The following is a 27,808-nucleotide window of genomic DNA, read 5'->3' on the forward strand; positions in this document are numbered from 1 at the left end:
GTTTCAGTGGTGGAAGAAGTATTCAATTTTCATACTCTGGTAAAAGTGCAGATACCACATGAAAAAATTTAGAGTCACCAATCAACCAATCAGCATGTCTTTGGATGGTGGGAGGAAGCACCCAAGCAGACACGGGGAGAACATGCAAACTCCACACAGAAAGGCCGGGACAACCGTGCCGCCCCAAGTAAAACACATATTTTTAAATTAAAATTATTGGTAATTTAGCATCCTGATTGGTTTTAAATAATTTAGCATCCTTATTACATTCTTACAAACATCATGTTCAACACTTGTTAACATATTTCACATGTTTTAATGAAGCTGATTTCATCATAAGCAAAGCCTCATTTGCTATCTGCATGTAAGCATCCTATCATTCTCAGTACTTTCTTTAAATGTAATTTTTACTACTTTCAACACAACTTAGTATTTCAATACATTTTCGAAACAGCATCTTCTTATATATTTGGTAACACAGAAAACAATATGGGGAAGTGCTGCTGCTGTCTATAATGTTTTCACCTCAGACGCAATATCGAGCAATTCGTCTTGCACTTTGCGCTTCTCGTTTCCCAACTACTCAGCTCTTTACAACAGATCTATTGTCTTGGTTTTTCTGGCTGACCCAGAAATAGACCAGATAGATAAATGCCTTTATTCATCCCCACAGGGAAATTCAAATGTCCATCAGCATACAATGTGTGCTGTCTACCAACAGGCATTCTCACCACAGTACACTCATAAAAACAGTTCATGATAAAAAATAAATAAATAAAAGTCCTACAAGCTCCTATCATTAATAGTATATAAATGGTGCACTTCAAACAGATCCATTATGCAGTCGGCACAAATGACCTCCTGAACCTCTCAGTCCTGCAGCTCATAGAGAGGAATCGGTCACTGCGGCTGCTTTGCTGATAAACCACAGTGTCGTGCAGTGGGTGGCAAAGGTACAGCATCTCATTACATACTTGGAAGGATTTTAGCTTCCTAAGAAAAAACGAGTCTGCTCTGACCTTTCCTATAAGCTGCATTTACATGTATTGACCAGTCCAGTTTATGGTCCAGGTGGACTCCCAGATATTTGTGCGTCTGGCACACCTCAGTGACCTCCCCCTCAATTACCACAGGCAGATGATTTAACTTACGCCTCCCAAAGTCCACTATCATCTCCTTGGTTTTGGAAGTGTTGAGGATGAGACCATTGCACCTGCTCCAGACCACAAACTCCGAGATGACCCTCCTGGATTCCTCCTCGTCTCCTCCCCTCACACAAGCCGCCACCACAGCGTCATTAGAATATTTTTGTATATGGCATGACGATGTCCTGTAAGAAAGCACAGCAAGACATCATCAAAAACACCAGCAAAAGTTAAAATATAGAAGCAGAATTAGTGAAGATGTGTTACAAAACATACATAATCATAGTCCATCACAGTAGGGATGTCCTGTCTTCAGCACACAGCACAAAAGACACCAGCTTATTCCACAAAGTCGTGTTTTTGGTGAAAGTAGCATGATCAGCAGAGGGCAGGTCATCATGTTTGATCATTTTAGTATCCTTAATTAGTAGTAATCATTAATCACTCTTAATTCATCATTTTTAATCAATAATTTTATTATCTTTAATCAATATTAATAAGTAATCATTCTTAGTTCATCATTTATAATCATTAGTAGTTAGTTTATTAATTATCCTTACTTACTTCTTAATCTTTGAACATTATCGAGATGATTCTTATTTTCTACTTAGAAGTGCTGTGCTGTGATCATGAATGCAGTAACAAAGTTGAGATCCCTGAGTGGGAGCATTGGCTGCAGACACTGAGACTATGCACGCCTTGTTCAACTGTTATCTACTGTAGATTTATTACAGCAGGGGAGGCTGCAGGCGTTCAAAATCTACTGTGACAAGTGCATGCTTTGGTCTGCTGTTATCTACTGTTGTTATGATAACATGATGAACTGCCGAGGTGTCAGTCTGCTGATATTAAGACTACATCCTTAATTACTGATTAAAGGGGTTGATTGTCAACTTCCAACATCTAATGCATAGTGTGAACTTCGAGTGAACTTGCCCACGGGCTTTTGGTGATTGCTGACGAAGCATTTGCTGACTCTGCTCTGCAGAGTGGGTGAGATTCAAAGGTAGAAAGTCGATGGGTAGATGAAGACAAGAAAAAGTAGTAAAAAGTCAGTATAACAACAAGATTACTGTAAGAAACCAAGCATCAATGCCCAGAAGGGGTCTGCAGACCATAGGAGGGACTTCATCCCCCGACCTGCTGGGATGTACGGGTTTTTTTGCACCGACTCTTGACCGTCTCCAGAGAAGTTTTTGAATGCAGAGTTATTGAGTATAATAGAAAGTTAATGGAGTATTTTTTTGACAAAGTTTATAAAGCTGGTGAAGGTGGGGACCAGGCTTAACTGGCCCAGCCTGGTCGCACATCTGACCCAACAGACAACTCTGCATTTCTCATGGTAGTCAGGTGCAGTGTTTGTCTATCTGAAGAAATTTCTCTTTCTTCACATCATCAGTACATTTAAACATTAAGGTTTCAAATCATGTGAATATTACATTTTCCAAAGAACTAACTTCGTATGGTGCCAGAGACTGAACAAACATCCCTAAATGAGCTGAGCCCCCCGGAGTCAGGCCTTCACTTGTTCTTATTTTGATTAATGAATATCCCAGTTAGAGCTGTTTAAACATCACGATTAAGCAACATTAGTATAATGTAATTAAACAATGTGATTAAGCAACTGCACAGCAACCTGTTTATAAGATGACTTTCGCAATGTTTTCAACAATTATGCTTCATCATAATGATAAGATGATTTTTCTTGTGTCAGAGTGAAACACATTTAAACATATTTCCCTTCCAATTCTATCAGCCTGCAGTACATCTTTGCATGCCAACGTTTTGACACATACTCATCTTTGCAGTATATTAAAACATCAGGATACTGAATTAAAGTTAATTTGTTTTTTAACCATTTCTTATTCGTGGATAAACAACAAGACATATTCAGTCAATTCCATTCAATTCAAACTAGCTTTATTGGCATAAATGTAAAACAACAATATTGCCAAAGCTGCAAATACATTACAAAAGAACAATTCATTATATACAGTTCATTAATCACTATAAAAAAATAAAAAAATAAATTTAAAATAAAGTAAATAAAGCAGTAAAAGAATGTGTTTATTAAAATAAAATAAAAAAAATCAATAAAACAGTAAACATGTGTGAGTGTGTGTATATTAATAGACAAAAAATCTGTATCAAATGTGAAATAAAAACAATAGTAGGGGTATGACGGGACACACAAGATGAGACAAGGTGAGATTTTTTATACTTTTTCAAAGAAAAGACAATATTCAGGTGACAGGTGACAATTCAAACTCTGCCAGAGTCAAAGTCAGTGCAGCTCTCAGATCTGTTTCTCCTGTAGATCAATTTTTTTATCTCTTTAAAGTCTTTGTTTGGGGAAGTAACCTCTTTAAATATGACTGTGGCTTCTTTTCACCTCACTAATAAATTATTTAATTCAGTTTTAAACTCCTGGACTTTAATAGCTCCTGTGTTTCAGCATCTCTCCCACAGATCTGTGTTCTCTGACATGTCCAGGAGAAAAGTCAAAATATCAACAGACTGACATCATTTACTGAGAAGCGTGACCTTTACTCTCCTGTGTGTTATCTTATTGATCCACTGGTAGCAACGTCTGCCCCTTCAGACCGTTTGACCGACGCAGTTTGGTTTCTGCAGGCTGCATGTTAAACTGAAACTAACTGAAACACTTGTGATCAGGCAAAAATCTCACCACAAATCTACACATTAACTTTAGCAGCTCAAAGTGCAGCTCACAGTCCCAAACAGAGGAAAGCTGCGCCTCAGTTTGAGATGTTCATGTTGCAAAACTCAACCAGCTACGTTACCACTCGTCACAGCTGTCTGGACTCACAGCATGAGCAGTGCGGTTCAGTTCTTTACTATCCAGGCGCACGCCGATGTTGCATCAGCTGGGGAGAGTTGATTAGCTCCGTGAGTCTATCTTATCAATTATACATTTGTATTTCACTGCGTGAGAAAATGAATGTGTGGCTTGACTGCATGTGAAAAATGTCAATTGCGTGAGTCTCGCGAAACAGCTTTTTACCTGATGAGAAATCCTGTATCTGTCCTTATCTTCTTTTACTGACCACAACAGCATCTATGCACCGTTATCTGATCAGCTGCTGTAAATTAACTTGGTAATGAGGAATATAAACTGCTGCTTTACCGCTAACAGGTCTAACACTGTGCTTGAACACGTGAGACAAGCTGTAAAGTCAAAGTACAGCTGAGGCTAATGGCTGAACAGTTACCTGGTTTGTGCTTGTTTTGCGTAATCCAGCTTAGAAAACAAAGTTCATAATTCAGCTGATATAAAACACGCCCTTGGTGCCAGGGACAGCACCAGTTTATGACTCCTACACAAAGCAAACAAGAAACAAAAAGTAAATACGTGTTGTAATTTATATTGTATCTTTAGGATTCCTTCCTCACATGATGACTCACACAATGTATTCATGACAATCTCATATCTCTTTAGAACAGGAGCTGGGTGTGGTTTATATACATCAGTCTGCTGGAGTTGGAGATCAGATCAGAGATCACACGTCTCCAGAGCAGAGCAGACTAAGTAAAGACATTGGAAAATTTGTCTTTGTCTTTTTATTTGACATAATTCCTCATCTGACCATGTACACCCGATACAACAGGAGAGGATATCCTGAACGTGTTGTTGAAAGTCAGCACCTGAAGCTGGACGATTTGAGACAAGAAGCTTGGAGAATAAGGTTAAAAAACAATTACCTGTACATAGACATGCCAGCTTCCCCCCGACCAGAGTTTCAAGTGTCTCATCTGAAACACGACACAAACCAAACTGGACTAAGAGGCATCAAGACTGATGAAGGCTTCAGGAACCCAGGCAGAGGCTCTCTGCTGTGGTGGAGTCTGGCTGTGGGACCTGATGAGATAGCGTCAGCTGAGAGGAGGCTCCTGGAGACGACCTTCCCGGACCGGACGGAGGAGCAGGTCCAGATGCAGCAGAGCTTCCTGGAGAAGTTTACCACCTCCCCGGCCTTCGAGCAGACCTCCAGGCTGGGCTCGTACCGCTTCACCTTCCCCCTGGAGGAGGTGCTGGAGGCCTACAGCGAGCAGGTACTGAGGGTCGGGTTATCTTGACTTTTCCACAAACTTTGAATGAAGGGAGCCCTTAAAGCACAGGAGGAAATGATCCCGGACTTATTAAAACCTGTCAGTATTAATCCAGACTGTGGTTTGGTGACACCCTGTGGTAAAAGTGTTTCATCAGGCCTACAGAGAGCAGGTACTGAGGGTCGGGTTATTCTCTATCACAGCTGGTCTGTGATAAATATAATAAAATAATGTGAAGTAAAAATGAAAAATAAATCAGTGGTGAGTGGGGGGAGATGTGATGTTGTTTAAACGTGGAGATGACATTTCTTTTTTTTTGCATTTAAGATTTTATTAATTTTCTTCAGTCAGTCTACAATGACTTATAAATGTCTGTTATCAATATTATCCTTTATATACACACCCGAAAAGGGTGGGAAAACTAACAAAGGAACAAACAAAGGAAACCGTCGACTGTACTTTTATTAACACATCATGTTTCAGCCATGATCATATCAAGCCTTTGACTTTCCCACAGTGAACTTGTGTCACAGTGCTGCTGTGACCACACAATATGAGAAAAAAGGTCGAAAAAGCCTGCAAGGAACTGACAAGCCTACATGCAGCCTCCACACACAAAGAACAACAGGCTCTGACCGCTAGTTCAAACCTAGGTTTGACTTTTCCAGCTGAACCCAAACATGGGTTGCCTTTGGCTAAACTGGGTCCAGGAAATCCTGGGAGCACGGCCAACACATGTACAATCTGTGTACATGTGTTGGCCGTGCTGAAAGCCACGAGACATCTGACCTGGGTCCCACAGGTAGCCCAGCCCCATTTGTGCTCAACGCCATTTTGGGGTTTCAAACCGATCCGCCATAGTCTTTTTTCAGTCACTTTTTCACGTGTAGAGCAACTGGGAATGAGTTCTCATGTATCCTTCTGGGTGAGCTACCTCATGAGCTCACCGCCAGATTTAATAGAAAATCTGGCTGTTTTTGTTTATAACTGTTACATGTCCAAACTCCTTCAGTTTCCTAATTAAAAACAGTCTCTGACTGCTTTTTTATGGAATCAGTATTTTCAGTAAAACTCAATTTGTGCCCCGTATGTCTAACTAAATACTTAAAACAGTTTACAATTTCCACTGATTGACCACAGAGAGGTTTTGTTGTGCCACCCCAGGATTTCCAGTGGCCCCATCATTTCCACCCCTATGAAATATATCTGGGGCTCCACTGGACGGAGTATACTGGCAGCTTTGCTCCGTCTATCTTCACTGTGTCTGTAGTGACGGGGAAACAAAGCTTCTGAAGCACTGAATCAGTGTGAAGCAACTGTGTTTGATTCAGTCAAAATGCCGCCACCCACTGGGCAGCTCCTGGTGTTGCATTTATCTAGAACAGTCAGTGTTCTCATTGTTTTCTTTATTGTTATTTTGTTTGTTTGTTGTTTATTATATTTTTATTATAACTGCTCACTTTTAATCACAGTCTACAGCTCTGTTTTTAAATACTATGGTGAGCAGTTGAAACCAGCAGGACGCCTCTCTGATACGTAACAAGGCCGAGTGGTGAGATGGCACGCAAGGCATTGAAACATCTCCCTGTAATCTTTCTGCTTTGAAAGGTCGGGTTGTGTCGACTGTCTCCTGAACCTGCAGCTGCACAGCGTGTTAAAGAGACGGCAGTTTACGTTAAAAATGCCTCATCAAGAATTTATCAGCCCACAGAGAGAAAACTGCCGTCTTTGTCCTCAGGACGTTTACAGGACTGAGTTTTCCATTAAAACCTCTTTTATTGTCTCCAGTTTTGCAGCGGCGCTCAGCCCGTCATGCGGGTGTACGAGACCGTCCTGTACAAACAGGAAGTGATGTACGTTGTGCTGGTCCACAGCCCAGCCAATCAGGAGCAGTTCTCTAAATATCCTTTGCTGACTGACGACCCAAACTCTGTCTGCACCTACAGAGACGGCTGCTTCATCTGGAGGCCTGAGGCCATGAGTGGGACACACAGGTAAGAACCAGAAACTCTGTGACACCTGAAGCAACCAGTGATGCTTGATCGTCCCGCCATTATTACAGATACCTGATCTAACTGTAGACCCTTGTCTGTTTCTGCTGTTCTGTTTTGGTCAGGTATAAGTTGGTCCTGAGACGTGATGAAATGCAGATGGACGCGGTGCCGGTGACGTCTTGCCCTCAGTTTTATGTTTGGGATCATGTTGCAGTCGCCTTGCATGTGGATGAACAGGTACGTTCGCGACTCGTTCTTCTTTTCACCCCTTTTAAGTCTCAGTACAGAACTGAAAATGACACTGGATCGTTCTGTCCATGTTCTACATATAAATGGTAGGGAAGTCCCAAATGGTCTGCAGGTTCTGGTTCAGACTCAGTCACATTTCAGAGCTCAGGTTGCTTTCGTCTCTAAGTGTTGTTGTGAGATGGAAACTTATTAGCTGCACGTTTTTGAGTCAGTATTATGATACATGACAACTCTGCAGTGGGCTGCATTGCCAGCTTGTTACTGTTCTTTTACTTTTTCAGGTGCTGAACTTTGACGCTGACCGACTGAGAGAGAACCTCATGTGGTGCGATGAAGGAATCGCTGCAATCAGTCACGGTTTTAATAATTTCCCAGAAGCTGAAAAGTTTGTTAGAGAATTATGGTCCGACAATCCCTCACCACTGCAGAAAGCTTGACAGCTAAATTAAGGGAGTCTGTTGTTGTTATGTTGTTCAATAATTGGGGTAAATTTCATGTACATTGATGATACTGATATTTTCTTCTAAAAGATCATATTTTAGTGAAGGGAAAGCATATTATAGAATCAGGGCCTTGGCCTAAATCATTGAAGTTAGCATTATAATTAGGAAACTGAAGGAATTTGGACACTATTATTAAATTTATTTATTGTTTTGTTTTATATGTCTTTGTTTCTGTCAGCAATGTTGTTCTCGCCACCTGTTTCTTATACCTGGTAACCTTTTAATTTGTGAGCTATTGTTAAAAGTTATTCATCTCGACATCAGGAGCCCTGTTTCAAAATTTGATCTTCTCAGAACATGGGCTGCTTTTCATAAACCTAATTTAATCACCATTTCCGAATCGTGGCTTCAAAACGAAATCACTAATGATGAGGTGGGAATTGATCACTATGTTTTATACAGAGCTGATAGGACATCAAGAGCAGGAGGTGTGGCCACTTATGGTGATACAAAACTCAACTAACTAATGTTGTGCCAACTAATTTTGAATGTCTCATCAATATCATCTTTAATTAAAACAAACAGCTTATTATTGGGAATATTTATAGACCGCCCTCTGCTCCCACTGATGCCATAAACGCTATTTTGGCTTTTGATAGACATAATGAACTGATCATATTTGGAGACTTTAACAGTAACTGGTTGGATCGGTCTTTGTCAGGTGATAGAAGTCTTTCAGGTAGTGTAAGCCTCACTCAGACAATTAAAGAAGCTCCTATTTTAAATACATCAAAATAAGGCAATGTGCAAATATTAATGTTGATTATTATATACATGATCTTTTAGCAATTAGATGGGACAGGCTTCAATTAATTCCACCTGTTGATGAGACCTGGAAATGATTTTATACCAAAGTTAGAACTGTAATTGATAAACATGCTCCTGTGAGAATGATTAAAGTCAAAGGTAGACACTTACCATGGATAAACTCTAATCTACTTCAACTATTCAAACAAAGGGATAAAGCTTGGGTTAAATAACGCTCCTCAGAAGACGCCTCTGATAGGACAATCTATAGACAGATAAGGAATAAATGCAAAATCAAAACGAGGAATGCTAAATCTTCTTCTAGAATAATTTAAATTACATTCTCATTAAAAAAAAACATACATTTTACAAGATCCTTTGCTTATAACTCACGCTTTTAATCATCATTTCTCGTGTGTGTAGATAAAAATGTATCATCTCCAATGATTTGGCTGGGTCCTTTAATTACTCATACCCATTGGTGCGTTTTCATAAAAACAAATCTCGCCTACTGAGGTCTATTATGCATTATGTGACCTAAAAGTGAATTGCAGTGCAGGGTCAGATGATCTGGAAGTTTATCAAGCTTACGTCTCAAATACTGATGTTTCCACTCGCAGATCTCTTTAATCTGTCTTTATCCACCTGTACTGTGCCACAGATTTGTCAATCTGACGGAATTACTCCTCTTTTCAAAGGTGGGGACCAACCAGATGTGAATAATTATCACCCGATTTCTATCATTTGTGAGGTTGCAAATATTTCAAATAATTATTATTTTAATATAAATTACCTGATCACAATATTTTATCCCCACATCAATCTGGCTTCAGACCCAATTTTTTCTTTTACTATAACTGCTCTTTTAAAAATTGCTAATGATGTGTTCTCTGGTTTTGATCACGGTCATTTCACTGGTGCTGCTTTTATTGATCTCTCAAAGGCCTTTGACATGGTTAACCCTCAGAAGTCTAAACCATTTTTACCAATTTCAGGTCCGCCTGGTCTCCTTGTGTAATAGTGCTTGTATAATAACAACAATGAATAACAAAGTTATCAGAATTTGTATACTACAGTGACATCACATGAATGTATTAATAGTTATATGACCATAAAGACAAAAAATAAATAAAAACGGAAATTAAATCTCACAGACTTACATTTTACCTGAAGGAGGATAACAACAGATTACAAAAGTGAGTGAACATCAGCCCTCTCATTGTTACAGAAGAAGAGGGAAGCAAGCATGATTTGCTGGCAAAAAAGATATTGCATGTTGATATTGCAGCTGTACTAGAGGAGCACGACCTAAAATATGTTGCTAATCCCTTTGCAACAGAGACTTACCATAGACCATCCCAAGTATACATTTAAGCTAATACAAAAACTTTTCATGGACACTAGCAATGTTCAGCCAAAGTTCATGGACTCTGAATCAAGATGCTTCAAGGAAAGCACAGAAAGGGCTGGAACCGAATATTTGAATATTCAATTGTTGGGTTCACATTCGATTTTCAACTTTGAGATCCGAACATTGAGGTTTTCTCCTCACGCCTCACCTCCTCTCACAGCAGCGAACGTGACGCTCCAGTTCACATCCAAAGGAAAACCAAAAGAAGCCCTCAACTGTGTGAGAGCACTGAGCGATGAGAATGGCATAATTTTACAATTGCTGTATTTCATTACAGATCAAAACAGTCAAATAGCCTGCATTTTACAGTTAATCTGCATAATGAACACATTTAAATTATTATTACAGAAGAACATTTAGTTGCTATAAAAGTGAACTTTGCATAAAAACATGTTGTTTTAGTTCCGCTACCGGAACTAGTTCTCATCCCATCTGCTGTCCCTGGACCCCCGGACTCTGTTCTGGACCTGCTCGGCTCTCAGTCTGGACTCTCAGCTAACGTTCTGCTCTCCACCAACCCGGTTCTGCAGCATCTAGTCTTCCACTCTACCTCGGCTCAGTATCCGATCCCTTCAGCGCTACAATAAATATTCCTCTTTTATTAAACTCCTCCCTCTCTCGGTCCTGCTACTAGCTTAGCCTTACTTAAGCTAATAACAAAGTTTTGGTAATAATAACTTGCTGTTTCAGTTGGCCTACGCTATGAGAATAAAGCAACCGAGCGTCTCTCTCTTTTACTCTCTCTCTCACACAATATTTGCCTATTGGCTGTTAATTACTGTCGAGGCTTCGGTGCTCAAAAAATGACATTGGGGCAACTCTAGTGGCAACTTCACCAAATAAATGGGAGCAATCACTTGAATTATTGAAATGTTTGTACACTAAAACTACATCACACTCATGAACCAAACACACCGTCATGTCCACATGCACATCACATGGTTAGAACACGCCAAAGTGTGTAGTATAACTCACATAAGAAATACATACTTTACAAAAATGTTCGCTAGTTAAAGGTTTGTGAAAATAACTACTGCAGTAACTCTCATACTCTGTTGTTGTTGTTTGATAAAAGCACAATTAAAAAGCTGTGGCGTCATCTAGTGGATAAAACCTGAAATAGAGGTTCTGTCAGAAATGACCTAGACCTCGTGATTTTTGTATTTGCCTATTATAAGGCTATATTTATTAACAGAGTAGAGATGTAACTTCTTCTACATCTGCTAATGTTTGGAAAATGATGACCAGCCTATAGCCCCTGACAGGACGCGATATAACAGCATTACAGGTATCAGGGACAACTTTAAGTTCCAGCCTCCCCTCTTTATTTGTGTAACTCGCATAATGTGGATTTTTGGGTCTATTCTATTCATGAAAAATGGAGCTTTCATTCTTTACTTTGTCAACACAGTCTTCTTTCTAAAGCACAAATAGATCAACAGCTAGGGTACGCATTTTATTTACGTGATTGTAACCTGGGGAGAGTTTTAAAACACCAATTTCACCAATTAGAAATAAGATAGGAGTCATGTGATCATTTCAGTACCTCCTCCCCAAACAGATGTGGTGGTTTTCAAGGCTGGAAACAGTTCATTCAGAATATCTAGAGAAAGAACTTGAGGTAAGAAAGTACCAGAATATTTTTTGTTTAGTATCTATACTATTGAAGATAAAATTGTGTGACTTCCTCTATAAGGACTTTATTGATTTTAATATGTTCTTGATTTAAATATCTTTACAGAGTGCCCTATGCAGTCTCTGGGCTCTTTGTAACAAAGGAACACCATGTATTTGACATCAGCTCACGAGCTCTGTGATATTCTTGTAGACGTCTGAATTGGGGCCAGCTGTAGTGAACTTTGTTTAAAAGTTTGAGAACTCAAGCTAAAATATTCAGCGAGTTATTGTTGCCGAAGCAAAAAGTGTTACAACCAAACCCGGTATCATGCTGCTGTAAATGTTGTTTTAGATGCTTAATGATTGTTTAGCTGAAGTGAAGGGGATGCTGTGCCTTAACCCCGTCTGTCTGTCTACACTTCGTGGGTTAAAGAGTAATATTACGAACTGTGACATCAGGCAGGGAGAGTGAGAAATTACCTCATGTTATAACAATGTGCTGGTCTCAGTGTAGCGGTTAAAACTTCCCGTAGAGACTGAAATTTTATTTTGCTGTCATGCATTTGCACTACATACCAATGTAAAAAAATACACAATTAAACAACATCGCTGCCACTTAAATAACCAAATAAAAGCAATATAAGAAATACATGATGCAGTGATTCCGTGTTGAATCACCGCAGTTATGTAATAAGAAATAAGAATACGACAGCAGGACAAACAGTTTCTGCTCTGTGAGTTTCACTTTTAGCTAAACAGAAACTCTGGGGTCACAGGAGGAAAGCAGAAACCAGAGTAAATGTTCAGAGAACCTGCAGCCTCACTGCTGGACGCCTCGCCTCTACCCCGACAGGATGCGGTTTTTAATTTGAATGAGCTTTAAATGCTTTGCAGTGAATGTGTTCAAATTTACTTTCACTTCTGATTCCTGAGGGAAGCTCGTCACAGACACAGAGACACCTGATGCTTACTAATCAGTTTTTAAAATCCGTCCCACTGTTGGTTTGAGAGGTGACGGCAGCAGCGCACACAACTGATGATCTTAAAGTGAGGAGGCAACAGGAAGTGTTGTGGGAGGATGCAGACCCAACCTGTGATCTGATTCTGTTGTCAACATGGCTGAGGCGTGTGTGATAAAACTAAATACAACCATCTGTTGAGGGAAAGAACAGATAAGGGGAAAAAAAAGGCCTGTTCGTACCCGTCTCCTTCCTCACATGCTGACTCACACAGATCATTCATACTATTTCTTCTCTCTTTAAAACAGGAACTAGGTGTGGTTTATAAAGACCAGATCAGAGATCACTCCTCTCCAGAGCAGACTGAGCAGATACATTAGTTCATCTTTTTAATCGACATCATTCCTCACTTGACCATGTACACCCGATGCAACAGGAGAGGACATCTTGAATGTGTTGTTGACAGTCAGCACTTGAAGCTGGATGATTTGAAAGAGGAAGCTCTGAAAATAAGGCTGACAAACCAGTACCTTTACAAAAAAACCATCCCGGCTTCCCCTCAACCAGAGTTTCATGTGTCTCATCTGAAACACGACACAAACCAAACTGGACTAAGAGGCATCAAGACTGATGAAGGCTTCAGGAACCCAGGCAGAGGCTCTCTGCTGTGGTGGAGTCTGGCTGTGGGACCTGATGAGATAGCGTCAGCTGAGAGGAGGCTCCTGGAGACGACCTTCCCGGACCGGACGGAGGAGCAGGTCCAGATGCAGCAGAGCTTCCTGGAGAAGTTTACCACCTCCCCGGCCTTCGAGCAGACCTCCAGGCTGGGCTCGTACCGCTTCACCTTCCCCCTGGAGGAGGTGCTGGAGGCCTACAGAGAGCAGGTACTGAGGGTCGGGTTATCTTGACTTTTCCACAAACTTTTAATGCAGTGAGCCCTGAATGCTCCAGACAAACCTTTTTTTAATAGAAGCACTGCACCCCCTAACTGAACATTTTCTCCTGCTTGCTATTTCCTTAGAAATTTTTGGTCAAGTTGATAATTAACGGAAGATCAAAACAGCCAGTCAGATGGTGCCCTCGACCAATCCAGTCAGAAACAGTGGTTCTTGCCTTTACCGCCACGGCCTCTTCTGACTCTAACTCGTTGACCTCTGCAATTTGTTGCTGTAAAGGGCCTGGATCTGGTACTGGAGGAGGCAATGGTTTGTTTCACCATGGTTGACGTTTACAGACAATTATTTTGATTACAGGCAAGTGCAGATGACGTTTAATACGCAGGTGACTAAACACTTACGGTCCCTCCCCCTCTCACACACATTGGCCAACTCTGGCAGACTCGCTCCCTCCTTGATTTTTAACATGAAATTATAAAAACAAATGTTGCATTAGCAGGTCGCAAATGTGCAAATAGTTCAAAAAAATACTTGCATGCAAGTATTGAAAGGAAACCGTTTCAGTACAAGTTTAAGTCATTCAGTGAGTTCTGGTGTTTTTATGTTCCTCCAGTTTTGTCAATGAAATTATGATTAAACCTGTCAGTATTTATCCAGACTGTGGTTTGGTGACACCTTGTGGTAAAAGTGTTTCATCACCAAGCAGACATAACTTCAGGGAGTCTGGTAAGGGCTGTTTATTCACGTATCCCCAGCACAGACTTCCAAAAGGGAAGAGCGTTCCCATACGTGGTTAAGAACGCCTTCTTACATTTCCAACACTTCCTGTCGGCCCCCTAAATAACTTTAGAGCAGTGTAAAAGTATCTGTGTATAATTTTGTAATAAGTAAATTAACATCTCTTGTGGCCCAGCCAGTACTGGTTATTATATCATCAGAATCAGAATCATTAAACGCTTTATTACCAAATAGTATTTTACACGTACGAGGAATTTGCTGTGGTGATAAGGTGCTAGACATAAACATACAGGTGAAACAAACAGATGTAAACATATATAAATACTGAATAAACAGATGCAAGTTATAGGAAGTTCATCCTCTGCTGGGCCTTCTTGGTGAGGGAGGTGATGTTCAGCTCCCACTTGAGGTCCTGGCAGATGATGGTGCCCAGGAAGCTGAAGGAGTCCACAGTGGCGACGGGGGAGTCGCACAGGATGATGGGGGAGGGTGGGGCTGGGCTCTTTCTGAAGTCCACGACCATCTCCACTGTCTTCTGAGCGTTGAGCTCCAGACTGTTCTGGCTGCACCAGGTCACCAGATGGTTGATCTCCCACCTGTAGGCGGACTCGTCCCGACCTGAGATGAGCCCAATGAGGGTGGTGTCGTCCGCAAACTTCAGTAGCTTGACAGACTGGTGACTGGAGGTGCAGGTTTTGGTGTACAGGGAGAAGAGCAGAGGGGAAAGAACGCAGCCTTGAGGGGAACCGGTGCTGATGGTCCTGGAGTCAGAGACATGTTTTCCCAGCTTCACGTGCTGCTTCCTGTCTGTCAGGAAGTCTGTGATCCACCTGCAGGTGGAGTCAGGCACGTCCAGCTGGCAGAGCTTGTTCTGCAGCAGGGCCGGGATGATGGTGTAGAAAGCAGAGCTGAAATCCACAAACAGGATCCTGGCGTAGGTTCCTGGGGAGTCCAGGTGCTGGAGGATGTAATGAAGGGCCATGTTTACTGCATCATCTACAGACCTGTTGGCTCTGTAGGCGAACTGCAGGGGGTCCAGGAGTGGGTCCGTGATTAGTCCAGTGGTCCTTGGTTTCTTGGGGACAGGGATGATGGTGGAGGCTTTGAAGCAGGCTGGCACATGGCATGTCTCCAGTGAGGTGTTAAAAATGTCTGAACACCGGAAACAGCTGATCAGCACAGTGCTTCAGGGTGGATGGGGAGACAGAGTCCGGCCCAGCTGCTTTGCGGGGTTTCTGCCTCCTGAATAGCCTGTACCTCCCTCTCTGAGATGGAGAGAGGGCGGAGGGGGCGGAGGGGAGCCCCTGTCTGGAGGAGCTTCAGACAGATCACAAACTACAAACCCAAAGCCCTGGTGCAGAGAACTGGTGTTTTAATCTCTCTGAGTACAGTCGTTTAGCTTCTTGCACCACGGCCCTGTTTCCACTCCTAAACGCCTCCTTCTTTTCCAGCCATAGCTGTCTGAGTTTAGCTGTGAACCAGGGTTTGTTCCTGTCGAACAATGAGGCGCTGTGCGTTATGTTCGCTACTCAAAGAGCTTCTGTATCATATCGTCATGTTAAATTTGAACACACTCCCTACACTGTTCTTTTAATGAAGGCGTTTTCAGAATTCTGGGTCGGACGCAGCTGATTACCTGATCGTTGATCTGAGGGAGTGTACTGTGTACACTGAATACTGAGCTTTGCTCTGTCTGTCTGGACTGAGTCTGTAGTGTTGGGGAAGGAGGCTTCTGAAGCGCTGAATCAATTTAAAGCAACTGTGTTTGATCCAATCAAAATGGCACCACCTACTGGGCAGCTCCTGGTGTTGCATTTATCTGAACAGTCTGATTTTTTATTGCTTTTACTGTTATTTTGTTCAATACAGCTTGTTTTATACGAACTGATCACTTTTAATTCATTGAAACCTCTATTACTGTCTCCAGTTTTGCTGCGGCGCTCAGCCCGTCATGCGGGTGTACGAGACCGTCCTGTACAAACAGGAAGTGATGTACGTTGTGCTGATCCACAGCCCAGCCAATCAGAAGCAGTTCTCTAAATATCCTTTGCTGACTGACGACCCAAACTCTGTCTGCACCTACAGAGACGGCTGCTTCATCTGGAGGCCTGAGGCCATGAGTGAGACACACAGGTAAGAACCAGAAACTCTGTGACACCTGAACTAACTGCAGATGCCGTTATTACAGACAGTGAACTAACTGCAGATGCCGTTATTACAGACAGTGAACTAACTGCAGATGCCGTTATTACAGACAGTGAACTAACTGCAGATGCCGTTATTAAAGACAGTGAACTAACTGCAGATGCCGTTATTACAGACAGTGAACTAACTGCAGATGCCGTTATTACAGACAGTGAACTAACTGCAGATGCCGTTATTACAGACAGTGAACTAACTGCAGATGCCGTTATTAAAGACAGTGAACTAACTGCAGATGCCGTTATTAAAGACAGTGAACTAACTGCAGATGCCGTTATTACAGACAGTGAACTAACTGCAGATGCCGTTATTACAGACAGTGAACTAACTGCAGATGCCGTTATTACAGACAGTGAACTAACCGCAGATGCCGTTATTACAGACAGTGAACTAACCGCAGATGCCGTTATTACAGACAGTGAACTAACCGCAGATGCCGTTATTACAGACAGTGAACTAACCGCAGATGCCGTTATTACAGACAGTGAACTAACTGCAGATGCCGTTATTAAAGACAGTGAACTAACTGCAGATGCCGTTATTACAGACAGTGAACTAACTGCAGATGCCGTTATTACAGACAGTGAACTAACTGCAGATGCCGTTATTAAAGACAGTGAACTAACTGCAGATGCCGTTATTACAGACAGTGAACTAACTGCAGATGCCGTTATTACAGACAGTGAACTAACTGCAGATGCTTGACTAGGATTGTAGACCTGTCCTCCTCGAACAGCAACCACCTCCCCACTTCCGGGTGGTTGAGTGAGTCTATGTGTTCATGCTTAGTGACCACTCGTCAATAATCACAATCTTTTATGCAGAACAAGTCCAACATTTGAAAGTTTACTATAGCATGTCAAACTTTTTTAATGTCCTGCCCATCCAGTGACATTGATGAGCACATCAACAGACTTAGGAACAGCTTCTAACACAGAGCCATTTGAGAACTGAACACAGCCAACACTGATGCCACCATCGTTACAGACAGTGACCTAACCGCAGACACTTGTCTGTTTCTGCTGTTCTGTTTTGTGTCAGGTATAAGTTGGTCCGGAGACGTGATGAAATGCAGATGGAAGCGGTGCGGATGAAGCGTACCCCTGAGTTTTATGTTTGGGATCATGTCGCCGTTGCACTGCATGTGGATAAACAGGTACCTCCACTGTTCTCACTCTTTCCTGACACGCTGGATTTTTCTTTCCATATTCTAGAGATAAAGTGTAGAGTGCCAATGGGATCTGCAGGTTCTGGTTCTGACACATAGTCCTGAATTCTACTGTAGCCTATTGTACTTTGATCAAACAATATCAGTAATCTGAGTCTGAATCGTGGCTGCTAACAGTCCAGCCCTGCACCCTCACAGCTTCTCGCAGACCCTGCAGCTGTTCTGCTTGTCATCTTCTTCTGTTCTCTGACTTTTTCAGGTGCTGAACTTTGATCCTGACCGACTGAGAGAGAACCTCACGTGGTGTGATAAAGCAGCAGTTCCAATCTCTCGTCCTCACACTTTTGATTACCTGATACAAGCTGAGGACTTTGTTGAAGGACTGTGGCCCGACTGTCCCTCTGCACTGCAGAAAACTTGACACTTGACTTGTTTTGTTGTTCTTTAATTAGGGTGTACAGTGGGTACGGAAAGTATTCAGACCCCTTTAAATTTTTCACTCTTTGTTTCATTGCAGCCATTTTCCAAAAATCAAAAAAGTTCATTTTATTTCTCAGTAATGTACACTCAGCACCCCATCTTGACAGAAAAAAACAGAAATGTAGAAATTTTTGCAAATTTATTAAAAAAGAAAAACTGAAATATCACATGGTCATAAGTATTCAGACCCTTTGCCGTGACACTCATATTTAACTCAGGTGCTGTCTATTTCTTCTGATCATCCTTGAGATGGTTCTACACCTTCATTTGAGTCCAGCTGTGTTTGATTATACTGATTGGACTTGATTAGGAAAGCCACACACCTGTCTATATAAGACCTTACAGCTCACAGTGCATGTCAGAGCAAATGAGAATCATGAGGTCAAAGGAACTGCCTGAAGAGCTCAGAGACAGAATTGTGGCAAGGCACAGATCTGGCCAAGGTTACAAAAAAATTTCTGCTGCACTTAAGGTTCCTAAGAGCACAGTGGCCTCCATAATCCTCAAATGGAAGACGTTTGGGACGACCAGAACCCTTCCTAGAGCTGGCCGTCCGGCCAAACTGAGCTATCGGGGGAGAAGAGCCTTGGTGAGAGAGGTAAAGAAGAACCCAAAGGTCACTGTGGCTGAGCTCCAGAGATGCAGTCGGGAGATGGGAGAAAGTTGTAGTAAGTCAACCATCACTGCAGCAATCCACCAGTCGGGGCTTTATGGCAGAGTGGCCCGACGGAAGCCTCTCCTCAGTGCAAGACACATGAAAGCCCGCATGGAGTTTGCTAAAAAACACCTGAAGGACTCCAAGATGGTGATAAATAAGATCCTCTGGTCTGATGAGACCAAGATAGAACTTTTTGGCCTTAATTCTAAGCTGTATGTGTGGAGAAAACCAGGCACTGCTCATCACCTGTCCAATACAGTCTCAACAGTGAAGCATGGTGGTGGCAGCATCATGCTGTGGGGGTGTTTTTCAGCTGCAGGGACAGGACGACTGGTTGCAATCGAGGGAAAGATCAATGCGGCCAAGTACAGGGATATCCTGGACGAAAACCTTTTCCAGAGTGCTCTGGACCTCAGACTGGGCCGAAGGTTTACCTTCCAACAAGACAATGACCCTAAGCGCACCGCTAAAATAACGAAGGAGTGGCTTCACAACAACTCCGTGGCTGTTCTTGAATGGCCCAGCCAGAGCCCTGACTTAAACCCAATTGAGCATCTCTGGAGAGACCTGAAAATGGCTGTCCACCAACGTTTACCATCCAACCTGACAGAACTGGAGAGGATCTGCAAGGAGGAATGGCAGAGGATACCCAAATCCAGATGTGAAAAACTTGTTGCATCTTTCCCAAAACGACTCATGGCTGTATTAGATCAAAAGGGTGCTTCTACTAAATACTGAGCAAAGGGTCTGAATACTTATGACCATGTGATTTTTCAGTTTTTCTTTTTTAATAAATTTGCAAAAATTTCTACATTTCTGTTTTTTTCTGTCAAGATGGGGTGCTGCGTGTACATTACTGAGAAATAAAATGAACTTTTTTGATTTTTGGAAAATGGCTGCAATGAAACAAAGAGTGAAAAATTTAAAGGGGTCTGAATACTTTCCGTACCCACTGTATTTCATGTTCATTGATGAAGGAAGTTTTTCTTTGCCTCTGTAGCCTAGTGCTGCTCACGGTCGGAATTGTTGGGCCTCTGTAAATAATATCACAGAGTACAGAGTTGAAAAGTGCTAGGAGGTAACTGTTGTTGTGACTTGGCGCTATATAAATAAAATGCAATGTAATGATATTTTTCTATTTTCTTTAAAAAGATAACATTTTTGTAAAAGCATATAATAAAACCAGGGCTCAAAACAATGACTGAAAAACATTAAAGTTAGTATTTGTTTATTTTAAAATTCTAAATTTGTTTTAAACCTGTTTGTCGCTAGCCAAAATTAGCATCCCAGCTAATATCACAGTTAATGTGAATTACAGATGCACCTAGCTAACCAAGCTAGCTAGCTCCACCCTCTCGTCCAAAACATGGTCACGTCTGGTTTTAAAAAACCAAGATGACGGCGGCCAAAATGTGTGAAAAAAACTTGCGGCTTCAAAATGGTAGTCCACAAACCAACGTGTGACGTTACCGTAACTACATCCATTTCTTTTATACGTGCTGTGGCTAAAATAAGAAAATTGTTAACTAAGGGCCCTTTCACACCTACAGCTGGGCGATATGGCCTAAAATATTATCACGATAAAAAAATGTCATACTAGGGATGGGGATCGAGACCCGGTTCCAAAAGGACTCGGTTCAAAAAACCCGAAAATCCATAAGGTTCTAGCTTATCGATACTGCTATCGAGACTTACGGGTCCTATAATGTAACGTACTGTCTCGAGCGTCAAATGTGATTTAATTTGAAACACAATGCAGAAGAAAATCATCAGGCTGCAGTCTCTGCCTGCTCTCTGTCGGCTCACACACACAGCGGCAGCAGAGCGAGAGGCGTCGCGTCACGGTGGAATAACGTTACGGTGAGGGTTAAGTTAGCTCCAAACTACTGTAACGTTAGTTGATGACAGCTGCTACTGTTAGTACGTGCAGTAAAACCTTCACAAGTGAAAAGACAATACTTTATCAATACACCTGTCTGTAAGGTGACGTTAAACAAATGGTTCATAGCTGACCAGGTCCGGTCTGTAGTCTTAAAAACTGAGCTGCTGGCTGAGACTAACCAGCCGCTCCTCCTCCTACCTGGTAACGTTACCTGCATCCGGCGAGAGACGAGGAGGGACTGATACAGACTGATGTTCTTTGTAAACGTCACATTGAGTTACTTTGCTGTTGTAAACATTAATGTTGCTGCTCTAGAAACAACATTTAGCTGGATTTAAAATATTAAATTAAAAACAACCTGGCAGTTAATATGCACACTCCATCCATCGTCAACCGCTTATCCTGCGTACAGGGTCGCGGGGGGCTGGAGCCGATCCCAGCTGAAAGGCGGGGTACACCCTGGACTGGTCGCCAGTCCATCGCAGGGCCATAGACAGACAACCACTCACATTCACACCTAAGTACAATTTAGGGTCACCGGTCAACCTAGTCCGCATGTCTTTGGATAGTGGGAGGAAGCCGGAGCACCCGGAGAGAACACACGTAGACACGGGGAGAACATGCAAACTCCACACAGAAAGACCGGGGCAAAAGGGGTTTGAACCCACAACCTTCTTGCTGTGAGGCGACAGAGTTAAACACTGCACCACTGCGCCGCCCATGTACACTTCAATATATGCATATATCTCAATCTATAACGTTCTTGCACGTTGAATATTTTCCTCATACCGTGCAGGCCTACCTCAGGCCCGTTGGGTCTGGTCTTAAATAATAACCATCACTAAATAATAGTAAAGTATCGATAAAGAATCGGATCGTTAAGCAGTCTCAATAAGGGTATCAATATCAATAAAAATTTACGATCCCCATCCCTATGTCATACCATTCGATAATTATCAGGATAAATGTCAAATAATTATTTCTTTCAAGTTTAAAGACAGATTTTTGCTCCTGAGTGAAAGTTGAAGAAACCTGATGGTAAATATCATCACAGAGTATGGTCTAGACCTGCTCTTTTATGAAAAGCGCTGTGAGATAACTGTTGTTGTGATTTGGCGCTATATAAATAAAATTGAATTGAATGGTTAATTGTGGTTAAACCTTTCTTCACGGTCAGCACTGTTTGGCATCAACACTTGATGCCAAACAAACAAATCTGAGGCAGAACATTCAAAACAATTATGATAAAGATATTTTTTTTCAAAACATGTGATTAGTAAATATTTATTTCAGACCCTTTGCCTCAACAAAATAAGCATAAGTTTGTGATTCAAATGAATTAAATATTTATTGACAATATATTTAACATTTGCCCTGTGACCCGACCCCGGATAAGCAGATGAAGATAGATAAATGAATATTTAACATTTGTTATAGCCTATTGTTATTGAATAAAATTATATTGATAATTATTATTATTAATTGTTTTATTGCCCAGCCGTAGCACAAACCTGAAAGTCCGCATCAAGGTACGAACCAAAGTTCATGTTTTGACACATTCGGTTAGATTTGTTTTTTTTCACGTTGCAATTGACCCTTCGCTAAGCCACGCCCCGAATACACAGCTGACCAATCACAGTGCAGTATAGAACTTGCTCTAACTGAGGTTCGACACTTTCATGGCTGCGCTCCAGTGACTCTAATGCAAAAAGAGTCGTTTTCTAGCTTTTTCTAGTGTTTTTTTGTAATAGTTACAGCAGCTACCCAGAGAGGTTGAAAGGAAAAGTACAATTTATTCTCTTTCCAAAACCTAAAATAAATCCAGAAACATGTCAGCTGTGGATTGCTGCTAATGTAATGTTAGTTAGCTAACGCTAGCTAACGTCCTACTGATTGTAAGGTAATAAAGCCCTGCTGTTCTTCTTTGCAATGATTGTAATAGTGAACAGATGCCTACCAGCTGTACAGGAACACTGTTGTTCCTTAATATCGTTGTCTTTTGTCTCAATCGTCTGGGATGCGTTGGTTCACTGGTACTGTGTGATCGGTAGGCTTTAGCTTCTATCATTATCTTTTTCACGTCAGTCTGGGTCAGTCTGGGTCAGTCTGAGTCAGTCTGGGTCAGTTTGGGTCAGTCTGAGTCAGTCTGAGTCAGTCTGGGTCAGTTTGAGTCAGTCTGGGTCAGTCTGGGTCAGTTTGGGTCAGTCTGAGTCAGTTTGAGTCAGTCTGGGTCAGTCTGAGTCAGTCTGTGGGAGTGAGGCCCCACGAGGCCTCTGGCCTGGTCTGGGGGGTTTTCCTCCCACACACTGAGAACTCTGAGGTCTCTGAGGCAAGCCAATGGTGTGAACACAAGATGCCTGAAGGAGGACCTGGCAGACAACACTGAGCGCAGGCTGGATGACAACAGAATTATGTTCGCTCTAAAACCGTCACATTTGGCCATCTGATGAAGACCAGCGCTAACAAACTTCTCACCACACAGAAGTCTCTCTCTGCTGAGGCCGCAACAAGTCCCAACTCCTCAAGGAGTTCCACCAATTCAACTGTCATGGCATCACAGGAGACAATCTGCACAAAGTACTCACCAGAGTCTCCACACTCCCAGAGTCAGACGAGATTCGATTCACAAGATCAACACGAGACGCGTGTTTTTTATATTTAGATTTTAACACTATTTTTAAGAAATCTAGTGCTGAATTATATGAAAATTTAGCATTAAACACTTTATTTCCTTCATTCTGATTATTTTTTCTGCACCAGTTTATGGTGATATTTAGTCTTCCCTCCCTTCCCTAGTGTCTTTGTGGAAGTAACCTCTTTGAATGTGACTTTGGCTCATTTTGACCTTAATGAGAACTAAATTAATTTTAATTCAGTTAGAAATTCCTGGAACTTAATAGCTCCTGTATTTCAGCAGCTTTTCTGCTCATGGTCAAAACTTTCTGCACATTCAGAATCTCTCACACATTTCTCACACATTTCTCCCACAGATTTGTGTTCTCTGACAGGTCCAGAAAAGAGTCCTAATATTAAGAGACAAATGTCATCATTTGATGAGAAGTCTACCTGCTCTACACTCTGCGGTGCATTACGTTATTAAGTAATGTTATCCCCTTCAGTCCATTTGAACAACGCAGTTTGAGACTGCATGTTGCATGTGAAACCGAAAGTAACTGAAACACTTGTGATCAGGCAGAAATCTCACTACATATTCACACACGTTAACTTCCATTGAAGCTCACAGTCCCAAACAGAGCAGGCTGCGCTTCAGTTATTAGATGTTTATGTTGCAAAACTCGATCAGCTACGTTACCATTCGTCACAGCTGTGCAGTGCAGTTGATTACTATCAGGGCATACACCGGTGTGGCATCAGCTAGGCGGAGTTTATTAGCTCTGCAATTTGTATTTCACTGCGGGAGAAAATTAATGTGTGGCTTGACATACAGCATGCGAAAACAGATGAAAGATTTCTGGGCTGGGTTAAGTGAGAACCGATCTGGCCTTGTTTTTCTCCCATCAGGCGCTATCAGGAGGGCCCCGCTAAAGTAGAGGGGTTAAAAGGGGTGGGGTTCCCCCCGGTCCCTCCCCTGGAGCGCAACCTCACAATCTTCTTCGGCGTGAAGCCAGGGCAGCGTGCCGTCCGGCAACTGTCTGCCCTGGCTTCACGCTCAAAGCACAGCCGGTGGCTCGTCTTAACGACAGAGCCAACCAGCTTTTAGAGCTCCGCTTTCAACAACTTGGCTCTGCTAGCTTCCTCTTTGATTAAGCTATCAGCCAGCTAACCACAATGACAGAGGAGGAGAGAGAGGAGATTAGCAAGGCTTCGTTCCGGAGCGTCCAGTACCAGTACAACTGGCTACCATTCGGTTATTCACTGGCCCCACGCACGTTCTCCAAGTGCGTCTGAGAGTACTGTTCTATCTAGTCGACCTGCTGCTGTTGGCCTACTCCAAGGAGAAGTCAGTCCTACAGACAGCCAAGTGCGTAGTGCACCTGTTACACCTGGGCTTAATGGTGAACTGGGAGAAGAGCTCTCCTCTTCCCTCCCAGAACTGGAACTGGGGATGTGTTCCTATTATCGGGGTAGCACACTGCTCAGCCTCCCTGGGAAAATTTATTCCAAGGTGCTGGAAAGGAGGATTTGACCGATTGTCGAACCATAGATTCAGGAGGAGCAATACGGATTCTGTCCTGGCCCTGGAACAGTGGACCACCTCTTTACCCTTGCGGGGTTGTTGGGGGTTCATGGGAGTTTGACGATCCAGTTCACACGTGCTTTGTGGACTTGGAGAAGGCTTGCGACCGTTTTCCCCGTAGAATCCTGTATGACATTGCTGAACAAAAACAGCCTCCAAACACCCCTCAACTGCTACTGCCCCTTGATCCTGCTAAAGTACTGCAGCTTTCATTTCCTGAGTTTCAGCTGCTCCTGGTGTCCCTGGCTTTACCGGCTTCCATTCCCATGGTTTTGATGCCGGCTTCTGGGACTGCACCCCAGCCTTTCAGCTCAGGCTCTGGTCTGCAGTCTTGTCGCTGGCCTCCGGTTTCCTGCCTCTCGTCTTCGCTGCTGGCCGCCTGAAGGGTTTCAACTTAGCCAGAGTCATTGCCATCGTGACCTGCCTCCTGCCCAGCCTTCAGAGAGGAGTTGCCTTCATCGCTGGTCACTTGCATGGCCTCTGGAGAGGTACCACCTTTGCCCCCGCCATGATGACAAAGGATCTGCGGGCCGGTAGATTCGGAGGGTTGGCACCCTGTACCGTCTGCATGATGGTAACAGTTTGTACTCGCTAAATAGGGGATGTGATCTCTAATAATCACCTGCCCTTTCTTAACCAATCGGGACTCACAGGTCATCGTCATGGAATTTTGCTGTTGTCCAGCAATCTTACGGGACATGATGACTATCTTATGCAGTTTAGTTATAGTATTCACTAACAATGTAAAATACCAGGGAATGGAACAAAAAGTTAATAAACTCTCCACAAAGGAGCGATGTAAGAGGATCAGTATATCTCAGTAACACCAACCTGTCTCAGTTTATGCATAAAATATAGACCTTGCAGACCTTTCTTATGGATAACATCAGTGTTAGAATTACATAACAGTTTAGCATCTATTACTGTTCCTATGGTAATCATCTACCATTTCAATATCCACATGTTCCCTGAATTGAGCCATTTCCACTTGGTGAAATGTGCCAAGCCTACTCTTTCACACTTCTTATAGGCAATGAGTCCGATCTGCACAAAACTTTGCCAGTAGAATCGACCCTCATCATCGAAAGTAATTAAATAAATTTTGATAATCCAAAAAATGCATAAGTTATAAAGGAACACCTTCCTCTAGTTAACGGTCGAACTAGAAATTGATATCATATATTTTCATGGTTCATGTGCAATTATCACGAAACTTGGGCTAGTATGTTCCCATCCGCCTTTGAGACTTTATGCAAAATGTGGCGCCAAAAAGAAAGTAAATTGCCTGTTGGTCTCCTTACCCACAGGATGACGCACACAGTTCCACAGTACTCATGACTGTGACGTATATCTTTAAAACAGGAACCAGCTGTGGTTTATATAGCAGCACTCTGCCGGTGTTGGAGATCAGATCAGAGCTCACACCTCTCCAGAGCAGAGCAGACTGAGCAGAGACACTGAACACTTATAGTTTGTCTTTTTAATTGACATCATTCCTCATCTTACTATGTACACCCAATTCAACAGGAGAAGACATCCTGAACGTGTTGTTGAAAGTCAGCACTTGAAACTAAATGATTTGATAGTGGAAGCTTCAAAAATAAGGTTGGCAAACCAGTACCTTTACAAAAAAACCATCCCGGCTTCCCCCAGACCAGAGTTTCATGTGTCTCATCTGAAACACGACACAAACAGAGATGGACTAAGAGGCATCAGGAGGGATAAAGGCTTCAGGAACCCGTTCATAGGCAGGATGGCTGACTTGCCTGTGCTGTGGTGGAGTCTGGCTGTGAGACCTGATGAGATAGCGTCAGCTGAGAGGAGGCTCCTGGAGACGACCTTCCCGGACCGGACGGACTTTACTTTTTACTTTTTTGTAATTTAAGATTTTATTAATTTTCAATCTACAATCATTTGACTCATAAATGTCTCGTGTTATCAATATTATCCATGTCAGCTTTTCTAGACTCGAAAACGGAGACTTGTCACGGCTTGCTTTGACGTAATTAGTCAAATGATGTTTCATGTTTAACCCTTTCAGTGAGTTCACGTGTTTTTGTGTTATCTTCAGAGGTGTGTAACAGTAGCTTAGTCAATTTACTTTAACATCTCTAGTGGCCCAGTTGGATATTTTATCATGTGTTAAGTCCCTTTGCCGAAACAAGCAGAAATTCTCTCACGTAGCAGATTTATGAGGTTCCTGTAGAACAATGAGGCGCTGTGCGTTATGTTCAGCTTCTGTATCAGAAACAGAATCAGAAGGAGCTTTATTGCCAAGTAACACATACAAGGAATTTGTTTTGGCCATAAGGTGCTACACGTAGGCAAACATACAGTTGACATAAATGAATGTAGAATTAAAAATATGGAATAGAACAACGCAAGTTATATAAAAATAATATTGAAAACAATAGAGAAAAATAATACAACAATTTGCAGAACATGTGCATTATTCTGGGTTTATGAGCAGACATGTTGCAACTGTCACAGGTCTGTGTGGTGAGGCAGGTAGGTGGACCCAAACGCAGGACACTGAGCTGAGTAGGTACAAAAGGTTTATTAAACAAAGGCGAGCACACTTACAGGCGGAGTGGCTGATAAACAAGTCCAAAAACAAGGGCTCCAAACAAGAAACCACAATCCAGGTGACAAGACGAGAACAATGAGCAGAGGTGGCTACACAGGACAACACGCACCAAAACACTGTAATGACCGGACGAGGACTAAACAGAAACACCAGGTATATATACACACAGGGACTAACGAGCAGGGCGGGAACAACACAGGTGAGGGACATGAGGCTAACGAGGCAGAGAGAGAGAGACAGCAGGGAAAACAGAGCAGAGGGATTACTGGGGTAACAGACACAACACAAGTTACTGAACATCAG

At 42.4% G+C, this 27,808-nt stretch overlaps 2 protein-coding genes across 5 annotated transcripts; both read left to right on the plus strand.

The window, feature by feature from the left end:
* Positions 1-3,250: 3,250 nt before the first annotated feature.
* LOC119895191 lies at positions 3,251-8,122 on the plus strand. Of its 4 annotated transcripts, XM_038708121.1 has the most exons (6): positions 3,917-4,055; positions 4,606-4,695; positions 4,775-5,219; positions 7,005-7,210; positions 7,333-7,447; positions 7,741-8,122. In XM_038708121.1, the coding sequence occupies exons 3-6, from the start codon at positions 4,881-4,883 to the stop codon at positions 7,894-7,896; spliced, it is 816 nt and encodes a 271-aa protein (XP_038564049.1). In that variant the 5' UTR covers positions 3,917-4,055; positions 4,606-4,695; positions 4,775-4,880; the 3' UTR covers positions 7,897-8,122. The 4 variants fall into 4 exon arrangements, with proteins under 4 accessions (XP_038564045.1, XP_038564049.1, XP_038564048.1 ...); XM_038708117.1 differs by having other exon boundaries at positions 3,251-4,055; positions 4,611-5,219; XM_038708120.1 differs by having other exon boundaries at positions 4,606-5,219.
* A 3,544-nt stretch (positions 8,123-11,666) lies between these two features.
* On the plus strand, positions 11,667-18,205 carry LOC119895193. The gene is made up of 5 exons (XM_038708124.1): positions 11,667-11,741; positions 13,005-13,580; positions 16,258-16,463; positions 17,574-17,688; positions 17,960-18,205. Exons 2-5 carry the CDS (start codon positions 13,113-13,115, stop codon positions 18,119-18,121), a joined length of 951 nt encoding a protein of 316 aa, XP_038564052.1. The 5' UTR covers positions 11,667-11,741; positions 13,005-13,112; the 3' UTR covers positions 18,122-18,205.
* Positions 18,206-27,808: the final 9,603 nt, after the last annotated feature.

This window comes from Micropterus salmoides, unplaced genomic scaffold (assembly GCF_014851395.1).
Source record: "Micropterus salmoides isolate LMB-PRFRI ecotype aquatic unplaced genomic scaffold, ASM1485139v1 Ms_hic_scaffold_9, whole genome shotgun sequence".
Classification (NCBI taxonomy): Eukaryota; Metazoa; Chordata; class Actinopteri; order Centrarchiformes; family Centrarchidae; genus Micropterus; species Micropterus salmoides.